This window comes from Diplotaxodon limnothrissa, linkage group LG16, assembly GCF_057381915.1.
Source record: "Diplotaxodon limnothrissa isolate DT_005_m linkage group LG16, D_limnothrissa_male_GT1.1, whole genome shotgun sequence".
NCBI lineage: Eukaryota > Metazoa > Chordata > Actinopteri > Cichliformes > Cichlidae > Diplotaxodon > Diplotaxodon limnothrissa.
In genome coordinates, this window is record NC_140611.1 from 26740543 (window position 1) to 26751181 (window position 10639).

The window sequence follows — 10639 nt, forward strand, 5'->3', positions numbered from 1 at the left end:
GTGTGTGTGTGTGTGTGTGTGTGTGTGTGTGTGTGTGTGTGTGTGTTCTTGTAACCTGTTAAAATCAGCATGATACTGCCATCTATTGGAAGTTATTCACCTTTCAGGACACAAAGTTGTCTCGTCAATTGGGTAACTTCTCAGTTTCTTTGAAATACGAAACACATGATTGTTTAGACTTGTTGATTTCTTTAGAAAAGTGGGTGTGTTTTAGAACTTGCTGGGAGTTGTTTCCAGCCACAAATACCAGCTCCTCGATCTCCTGATATTACTCTGTCAAGCTGCAGTGACAGCCACTGTAACAAGTTACATAGAAGCTGAAACCAGTTGGGACTCGCTCTTCATTGAGGGCCAATCTACCAACAATCAACAATGGTAAGCATAATTCTGTCAGTAGACTGTGAAGAAATTTCTTCTTCAAACTTTAGAAAGGTTTATCTTCTATGAAATGTTTCCTTAGAGGTGCATTTCTGCAATATGTGTCAACGAATGTTCAGTAGATCTATTTAAATGCTCCAGATTTAAAGTGGGTGATGCAGGGATTCTTGCTACTGCTCCCCGTGTGGCCTCCTGCAGCAGAAATAGATTTTTAGCTCAATGACTGGCAGTCAAGCTGAGCTGACTGCTGTCCTGGATAAGCAGTTTTGATGATTAGACACTTTCAACTCATCAAGAGATGACCATTAAAATTACAATGGAGATTTAATGTAGATATTAAAGAAAGAAAGAAAATCTTTTTATTAGGTCTATAGTGTTTTTCAAATTTAAGGACATTTTTTGGTTCTTTCAAATAGCAATTAAGGATACTAATAAAAAATACAAACAAATCACTTTCATCTATGACCTGGTTACTTTCTATAACCAAAGTTTAAAACATTACAAAGATCACATGTTACTAATCAAATGGCACAAATACCTCCTACCTGAAAGAGACATGATCTTGTAGCCTATAATACTAATAACTAAAGAAATAAAAAGCTAATAATTGTTTGTTACAACGTGTGGTGATTAAAACCATAGCCTTTAAGTCAGTGTGGAATGTAAGTGTATCTTTTACATCTATCAACCTGCAGAACAGGAAACATTTTTCCTTTAAAATTCAAGTAGCCCTGTTAAACATGCAGGTATGTACAGCATTTGCAGATTAAATTAATGGCCTGGTTAATACATTTTTTTAAAGTTTTAGAATTACTCTTAATAATCAAGCATGCTGAGACATGACCTTGCAGCTTCTACAAATGGCTGCTGATGCACTGCATTTTTAGTCACATATTTCACTGTCAGAAACTTCTGCTCATTTGTGCTGTTAAAATTGCATTATAAATTCATAAATATGCCATTCCTTGTGAAATATATTCGGTGTAAATATTGCACTGTGTTTAAAGAAAAGGTCACAGAGATACACAAAAATATGTTCTGAGAGTAAATTAAAAAGATTCCTTACATGCCAAGTGTGCTGAAAGGTAGTTAAAACTGTGTGCAACAGTAGTTCTAATCTGAAATGACATGAATCTTTGATGCCACCATCAACCTATAACCTTATATTTTGAAGGGTAGATTTTATCCAAAGAGTTATAGTGGGATGCAAAAGTTTGGGCAACCTTGTTAATAGTCATTTTCCTGTATAAATCGTTGGTTGTTACAATAAAAAAAAAAAAAAAAAGAAAAAAAAAAGAGAAAGGGACAAACAGTGATATTTTTAGAAACAAAATGAAGTTTATTGGATTTACAGAAAGTGTGCAATAATAGTTTAAACAAAATCAGGCAGTTGCATAAATTTGGGCACGACAACCAAAAAAAAAAAAAAATTAAATCAATATTTAGTAGATCCACGTTTTGCAGAAATTACAGCCTCTAAACGCTTCCTGTGGGTTCCAATGAGAGTCGGGATTGTGGTTGAAGGTATTTTGGACAATTCCTCTTTACAAAAATTCTCTAGTTCATTCAGGTTTGATGGCTTCCGAACATGGACAGCTCTCTTTAACTCACACCACAGATTTTTAATAATATTCAGATCTGGGGACTGAAATGGCCATTCCAGAATGTTGTATTTGTTCCTCTGCATGAATGCCTTAGTGCAGAGGTAGGGAACTCCAGGCCTCGTGAGCCGGTGTTCTGCAGGTTTTAGATGTGTCCTTGATCCAACACAGCTGATTTAAATGCTAAACTACCTCTTCAACATGTCTTGAAGTTCTACAGAGGCCTGGTAATGAACTAATCATCTGATTCAGGTGAGATCTAAAACCTGAAAGACAGACTCTCGAGGACCAATGTTCCATACCCCTTCCTTAGTGGATTTTGAGCAGTGTTTCTGGTCATTGTCTTGTTGAAAGGTTCAACCCCAGCGCAGTGTCAGCTTTGTCACAGATTCCTGGACGCTGGTCTCCAGAATCTGCTGATACTGAGTGGAATCCATGTGTCCCTCCCCTGACAAGATTCCCAGTCCCTGCACTGGCCACACAGCCCCACAGCACCTTATTCCAGAATGAAGCTGGCTTGTCCAAATGTGCTTTAGCATACCTCAAGCGGCTCTGTTTGTGCTGTGGGCGGAGAAAAGGCTTCCTCTGAATCACTCTCGCATACAGCATCTCCTTGTGTAAATTCCGCCGAATGGTTGAACGATGCACAGTGACTCCATCTGCTGCAAGATGATGTTGTAGGTCTTTGGTGCTGGTCTGTGGGTTGACTCTGACTGTTCTCACCATTCGTCGCTTCTGTCTATCCGAGATTATTCTTGGTCTGCCACTTTGAGCCTTAACTTGAACTGAGCCTGTGGTCTTCCATTTTCTCAATATATTCCTAACTGTGGAAACAGACAGCTTAAATCTCTGAGACAGCTTTCTGTATCCTTCCCCTAAACCATGAGGGTGAACAATCTTTGTCTTCAGGTCATTTGAGAGTTGTTTTGAGACCCCCATGTTGCTACTCTTCAGAGAAACTTAAACGAGGAGGGAAACTTACAATTGACCCCCTTAAATACTCTTTCTCATTATTGGATTCACCTGTGTATGTAGGTCAGGGTTCACTGAGCTTACCAAGCCAATTTGAGTGCCAATAATTAATGTACAGGTTTTGGAATCAATAAAATGACAACAGTGCCCAAATTTATGCACCTGCCTGATTTTGTTTGAACAATTATTGCACATTTTCTGTAAATCCAATACATTTAATTTCACTTCTCAAATATCACTGCGTGTGTCTCCTATATGATATATTTAACTGACATTTTTTTTTATTGTAACAACCAACGATTTATACAGGAAAATAATGACTATTAACAAGGATGTCCAAACTTTTGCATCCCACTGTATAACAGGAGAAACATCCCCTGCATGGTCTGGATGAGAAACACTCAACATAAAACTGTGAATATCCACAAAGTAATGCATTTGATTCATGCTAAACTATATTAGTTACAAAGTTTAAACTCTTAGACTGTCGGTTGTGACTGCAAAGAGAATTGCTTGATTCATAGAATTGGAAAGCACAGATACAGTCAGGATAAGCATGATGGTCCTGACCACGGTTATTCTACATGCAAAACTATAGTGACCTAACGAAAAAGAAGTAAATGATTATTACAAAAGATTCAAATAACACTCAAACATACAAGATGTTGTCAAATGCATGTTAAGGTCAAAAACAACAAAACATTTGGCAGTGAATCATTATTTCTCATCTTCTCATATTTTAAATTCATTATGTACATCTTCCAGGTCTTACTGTGACAAGAAATAAGCAAGCCAACACTTCCTGAAGCGGAAGTTTACTGTTGACTTTATTTTGCTTGTTCTTCCTTGTAATCTGTTTCTGGTAGATTTGTGAGTATTCATTTCAACCTGCATTTTTCTGTTACCAACAAAAACTGGAATATCAAGTCAGACATGTTTGTAGTTTTGTACACGCATGTTTGAAAATTAATTTTAAAAAAAAACAGACAGTTAGAGAGGCATTTGTCTTTGACAATCCCTAAATAATAGTTAATTATCATACTTGCAGTTATCAAAATCTCTCAGTTTACAAATAGTAAAATCAAGGTAACACACACTTTTTACAGATTTGCTGCAAAGGTTTACCTGACAAGGACCACTGTTTTGATGATCAACAGTCGGTGTTTATTGGAACAGCAACCACTCACAGCTTGGTGATAGGTTAACATGAGAAACCTAAAATAAATACTACACAAAGCTTTGCTAACTGATAAATCTGCAAGGAAAATGACTGCGTGACAAATGCAACAGTAAATATATGCAAGTATATTTTCTATAAAATCACTCTGATAACTTGGCTGATAAATGATACATAAATATTTTCTGTGCTAAAGTTCATAAAATGATACAAGTCCCTTTTCTTTAAACTTTGTTTTGACAGCTCAAGGTCATTATGTGTAAAAAATAATGTGTAGTCAACGCACCTAATGGTGACATAATGGTAAACCAAATAAACTGGAAGTCTAAAGGTCACAAGAAAAGGGGTTTTCAGTGATATACCGGATATGTTTCTAACCAATATTTTGCCAATACTATAGCAGGCAGGCATTTTTTAATTGTTATGGTCATGGTAACAAACAAAAAGCCAAATAGATTTTTAGAAAAACATCCAAAAAAATGTCTCATCTGGCACTGATGAACTCATTTATTTCTTTTCATTACCATCATCATCCTGCATTTTTAAATCTAAACACACACACACACACACACACACACACACACACACACACACACACACACACACACACACACACACACACACAAAACAGCAGTAACTTGCTTTACATTGTCTCTCCTGTCTTTTGATAAGTATGCTGGAATCAAGAGAGTGGATAATAACAAGTCTTGTGTTGTATTTTTACTGTTAACTGTGAAGGCTAGAGTCATTAAAACAGTAGCTTTTCAATAACACTACATATATGCATACTGTTATTACAGTACTTACTAACTTGAATCTCAAAGTAAGAGACTTCATTGTCTGAATAATACTTATGAAAAGTGTTTAGTTGATTTATCAGTTCATCAGCTAAATATTATTTCCTGGCTGCTATCAACTGTTGCATAAAAGAACCTGGTGCAGCTTTGCGATTTCAAATACAAATGTCATAGGGCTTATTAGGTCTATAGTCCCAAATATTTTCCAAAGGATATGCAAAGCAATTAGTGCTTTTCAATTAGAGGGCCTGGCAAAAGGACTTCTTAAATTTAAGTGGTGCAGAAACACAATGCACACAATGTCTGCTACTGTCATGTTTGTGGAGAACAAAAAAGAAAAAAGAAAACAACTACAGAATAGGAATTAATTTCCAGCCAAAGAAAATGTATACAACATTTGTTTAATTCAGTCAAGGAACTACCTTAGTCAGAGACACTGTGGGTATCATTTGTCACATTTTCAAACACATATACCGTCCTGGACTACACCTCCACTTTTTTTCTCCTTTCTGTTTTTTTTATGAATGCTTTGCATTTGCATACACCCAAAAAAGTCACTTGGATGAATGATGAAACATTTCACCCACTAAAAGCACTATGTTCAAACGAACACTGCCAATTTTCTGGTATTAAATATCTTCCTTTTTTGGTAGCAAAAAGATGTTTGTTGCAGAGTATAAACATACACAAGCAATTGGTTAACAAACATATAATGTGGATCTCTGTCTGTGCAAACATAAATGAACAGATATTGCTTCGCCTTTGAGCTACATGTGGTTTTAGGGATAGTCCAGAGGCAGGATTTCCCAAGATTTGTTATGCTATTGTTCATGTTTTGTCTTGGTATTTTTCATCATGTTATCTTTCATCATGAAAAATAGATCTGGAAAGAAATATTTTATTAAATAAAGAAATTGATTGAAAAAATGAAAATATTGGGCTACACTTTGTTAAATACAGTATTGATGTATGGACAGCTGCAAAAACAGAATAAAATAATTACTTTTGTTAAAGGGTGCCTGGTGTTCCGATCATACTAAAATAGTTAAAATGGCATTTTTCTGTATGTACAACATAATATCCTGCTCATATTTTTGTAAAACAGTGAAAAGGTTAGTCTGTTACACATACATTGATTCTCTGTAGAAATTATGGCTGTGTGCAGTCTGAATTATATACATTTACAACAATGCCAGATCTGTAAAATGGGTTCTTCCACTGAGAGCTCCTATTCAAACTGATGACAGTGCTGGGTAGATGATTGAGGGGGGAAAATACAGTTTTCTGCTCAGTAAGACGAGACTAAAGACATCAAAATTATAAAATCAGAGAAGTGGAATTGAAAAACAACAAAAAAAAATATCCTATTGGCTTGATAATAACATTGCAGGTTTACCAGGTGGTATGTGTGTGTGTTCATAACCCAATTGACCCAAATACCTCTAGATGGCACTGCAATGCAGGCACTGGCGAAACAGTCAAAGCAAAGTCTGACGTCCAGCCACATGATTTAGAGTTATTATAGTTTATCCTGAGACAGACTTTAATATGTATCAGTCAGAAACTCCTTAACAAGAAAGAAATCTAAACAACAGTTGTTGAGATATTTCACTTAATAACAAGTCAGATTCTCATTGTGAGATTAAACGTAAAACACTCCGAGAATCACTTGTTTTCAAATTCCAAACAGCACTGAAAACTATCTTCTTTCCAGAAATGCAGTCTTGGACACAGCCATAGGCACCGCCTCTCTTCTTTTACTGCAAAAGGCTTCACCTCCTCATGGGCAAGGCTAATACTTAGGAGTCATTAGGGCCACAAAGCACCTTTCTCCTAAAGTCTCACCCTTATCAAGCTGGCTCAGACAGAGGTCCCCTGTAGCATAACTGAAGATGTACCCCTATCTTCCACTCAATCCATAAGGCTCTGGGGGCCACACATTCTGAAGACACTAAAGTGGTGGGTTACTGCAGGGATGCATCACATTTCCCTTTGGAGAATCAGGTCAAGTTTCTCAACAGATTGTCATATGGCGAACTGAGGTTTTGCTTCTTCTTTTTTAAATCTTCTGCATGGTTTGAGATTATTTATTTAGCACTCGCAGATCAATTAGACTTTATTTTTTCACCCATTGCTACATAGATACATAATTTCTTACAATCCTTGCAGTTCAACTTGTTGTCACGGTTCTGGGTCGGTTTGACCCAGCATTTTGAGTTTCTGATGTTTTGGTTTATTTTGGCACTATGGGCTGCCCTTTGATACGCTTGTGCTTTGATTGTTATTGGAATTCTAGATTTCTGTTTATCCGTGTTTAAGGATTTGTTGCCTCATGTATAGTTTGGGTTCCATGTGTTATTTTCTGTCTGCCTCTCAGTGTTGAGTCTGTGTGTGATGGTTTCTGGTTTCCTGTTTTACTTTGAAAGTTCATGTCTCATGTCAGTGCGTTCAGTTTTACCTCTCCCCTGTCTCGTTAGCCTGATTTCTCCCAGCTGTGTCTCCCTCCTGTTGCCCATTCCCTGATTACTCCCCTGTGTATATAAGCCCTGTGTTTTCCTGTGCTCCCTGTCATGTTGTACCTTCAACTTGTTATGTGTTCATGATTTCCAGTCCGCCAGCACCTCAGCTTAGAATTTTGTTTTGCTTTTGTGAGTCTTATTTTATGTAGAAGGTTGTCCAGCAATAAAGCTGCGTTTTCAGTTTAAATCTCGTCTCCAAAGAGTCCTGCGTTTTGGGTCCACCACTCCTGCCTACCTGCCACACAGCCACCATGACTCTTGTTTACCATTACCTCAGTGTCATGTTACCTCATGTGGACTAAACAACAGCCACCTTTTTGTTTATTTTTATGTCATCCTGACCTTAAATTCCGGTAGATATTGTCTACATGATCCATGAGCTGTTAAAACAAAGTATAAAAAAACACTGGTAGAAAGCAGTTTGGCTCTTTGTGGTGTACTAGCCAAGACATAAAAGGATAAACCCCAAAGCTTTATATTTTTTTCTCTAGCTTATGACAGATAAATAAAAATATATTTTGTGCAGAATAAGTGCAGAATTTGACTGCCATTGTTTGTTTGTTTTTGAGCTCCTGACTGATCTTTGCAGGTACATAAATAACATCTAGTGACAGCTGCCATTTTGCTTGTTTTTTTCTTTCTTAAATATCTCTTTGCTTCCATCTAGTGGCAAAATTTCCAAATTGCTTCCTAGAATTGTTCAGCATGTGTACAATGTCCAAATGTGGTATTTTGGTGTTTTCTTTTCATAAACATATACTGTTTTGTTTTGGGGCATGGGGGGATTGTTTTGTCTTTTGCAGCCCGAATGCATCTCCATTCATGTAGGCCAGGCTGGTGTTCAGATAGGAAACACCTGTTGGGAGCTTTACTGTCTAGAGCATGGAATCCAGCCAGATGGCCAAATGCCTAGTGACAAGCCTATAGGTGGCAACAATCATTGCTCTAGTGCTTTATTCAGTGAAACAGAGGCTGGGAAGTATGTCCCCAGAGCAATCTTTGTTGACCTGGAGCCCACTGTCATAGGTAAGTAGTGCTCTGAATCTGAGCTTAATTGAACTAAAAGCTTTTAACTAAAAACACTTCCTATAACAGACGAGTTTGTGTTCTCTTTTAATTTTCCAGATGAAGTTCGAACAGGAACATATCGTCAGCTATTTCACTCTAAACAGCTGATCTCAGGAAAGGAGGATGCAGCTAACAACTATGCCCGTGGACACTACACCATTGGGAGAGAGATCATTGACTCTGTCCTTGACAGGATCCGCAAACTGGTAGGCGAGTAGCCATTAGAGAGACAAGAACTTGCAATCAAGCCTAATCAACCACCAGTCTTAGTGTTTGTTTTTTTTCTCCATATCTACAGGCTGATCAGTGCAATGGTCTTCAAGGATTTTTGGTCTTTCACTCCTTTGGTGGAGGAACTGGATCTGGCTTCACCTCCCTGCTGATGGAGAGAATCTCTGTTGAGTTTCGCAAAAAGTCAAAGCTTCAACTGGCTGTTTCCCCTGCCCCTCATGTTTCCACAGTAGTGGTGGAACCTTACAATTCCATCCTGACTGCCCACACCACCCTGGAGAACTCTGACTGTGTGTTCATGGTGGACAATGAAGCCATTTATGACATTTATCGAAGAAACCTTAATATTGAACGTCCTTCCTACACCAACATCAACCGGCTTATTAGCCAAATAGTCTCATCCATTACAGCATCACTTCGTTTTGATGGAGCCCTGAATGTTGACCTGACAGACTTCCAAACCAACTTGGTGCCCTACCCTCGTATCCATTTTTCTCTGGCCGCCTACGCCCCGGTCATCTCTGCTGAGAAAGCCTACCATGAGCAGCTGTCTGTGGCTGAAATCTCCAATGAGTGCTTTGAACCCTCAAACCAGATGCTAAAATGTGATACTCGTCAAGGTAAATACATGCTCTGTTGTCTGCTGTATCGTGGTAATGTGGTGTCCAGAGATATCAACTCTGCTATCGGAGCAATCAAGACCAAACGCACCATTCAGTTTGTGGATTGGTTGCCCACAAATTTCAAGATGGGCATCAACTACCAGCCTCCAACTGTGGTTCCTGGTGGAGACCTGGCCAAGGTGCAGAGGGCTGTCTGCATGCTAAGCAACACCACAGCCATCGCTGAGGCCTGGGCCCGACTGGACCACAAGTTTGACCTGATGTACGCCAAGAAAGCATTTGTTCACTGGTATGTTGGGGAGGGCATGGAGGAAGGAGAGTTCTTAGAGGCCAGAGAAGATATGGCTACTCTGGAGAAGGATTATGAAGAGGTGGCAGGTATCAATTCATTTGAAGATGATGATGAATATTAAAATGCATTATATCTTATTTGTTATTTTCTGGGATAAAACTAATATTGGTTATTTATTATTTGTAGAAGTGAGATTAAAACGTTAAATTCTAATCAATTTACTTTTATTTACTCTCGATACCTACAGACTCTGTAGGTTGTTTAGTTTGTAGCACTATGATAAAAAGTAAAATAAACTGTTTTGAACTGTTGTTGCTCAAAAAATTGCTTCCAAAATACAGTACTATATAAAATGCTTGAGTGATCTGTCATTTCTTTTTTTCTTTTTCAAGAAATCAAACTTTATATTAATGTTTTCAAATTATGTTGAGCAATAGTTCTCCAAGCTTTTATAGGTCTTTCAAAGGCTTTTTTTGGACGTGTGCTGACCATTTTCAGAGGAATGTTGGGTTACTGGGTTTTTTTTTTAACCAATTAATAATACCCTTTAAATTGTTCAATCATGAAAATTCACTGAACTCAGTGGCTAAATTAATACTGTACTTACACATAACAGACAGCTTTGCCTAAAACCATTTTTTGTCTTTTTTGAGTCAAACTAAAACAATTTAGTTTGATCTGTAATTATATTCATTTTCCTCTTCCCTTCTCCTCATCCATTCAAGAATCCATTCTATCTTACCATAGGTCTTTTTTTAAACAAAGAAATAGTTTATGTTCAGGGCTCAGTAACCATCATCAGCTACTTTCTTGGTTGCTTGAAAATATCAGATTCACACAAAAACATTTCAGTAAGGGGACATTGTGTGTTGTAGCCTCCTGTGTTTTTTCAACCATGCTGTGAAATGCCTCCCCTAAATTCTGTGTGCAGCTCACAGAGAACGTAATTCTCAAACTCAAATTTAAGTAAAATATTTACTC

At 37.6% G+C, this 10639-nt stretch overlaps 2 protein-coding genes across 3 annotated transcripts in view; both read left to right on the plus strand.

Moving 5' to 3' along the window:
• Window positions 1-48: 48 nt before the first annotated feature.
• On the plus strand, window positions 49-9827 carry LOC146616346 (tubulin alpha chain-like). The gene is made up of 3 exons (XM_085374979.1): window positions 49-8470; window positions 8570-8718; window positions 8811-9827. The coding sequence occupies exons 1-3, from the start codon at window positions 8221-8223 to the stop codon at window positions 9777-9779; spliced, it is 1368 nt and encodes a 455-aa protein (XP_085231105.1). The 5' UTR covers window positions 49-8220; the 3' UTR covers window positions 9780-9827.
• abca12 (ATP-binding cassette, sub-family A (ABC1), member 12) overlaps window positions 9716-10639 on the plus strand; it is a 74223-nt gene continuing 73299 nt past the window's right edge. For both annotated transcript variants that reach the window (XM_085374977.1, XM_085374978.1), the window contains exon 1: window positions 9716-9744. In XM_085374977.1, the coding sequence (XP_085231103.1) occupies window positions 9730-9744 (15 nt within the window). In that variant the 5' untranslated portion in view covers window positions 9716-9729. The remainder of the gene's footprint in view (window positions 9745-10639) is intronic.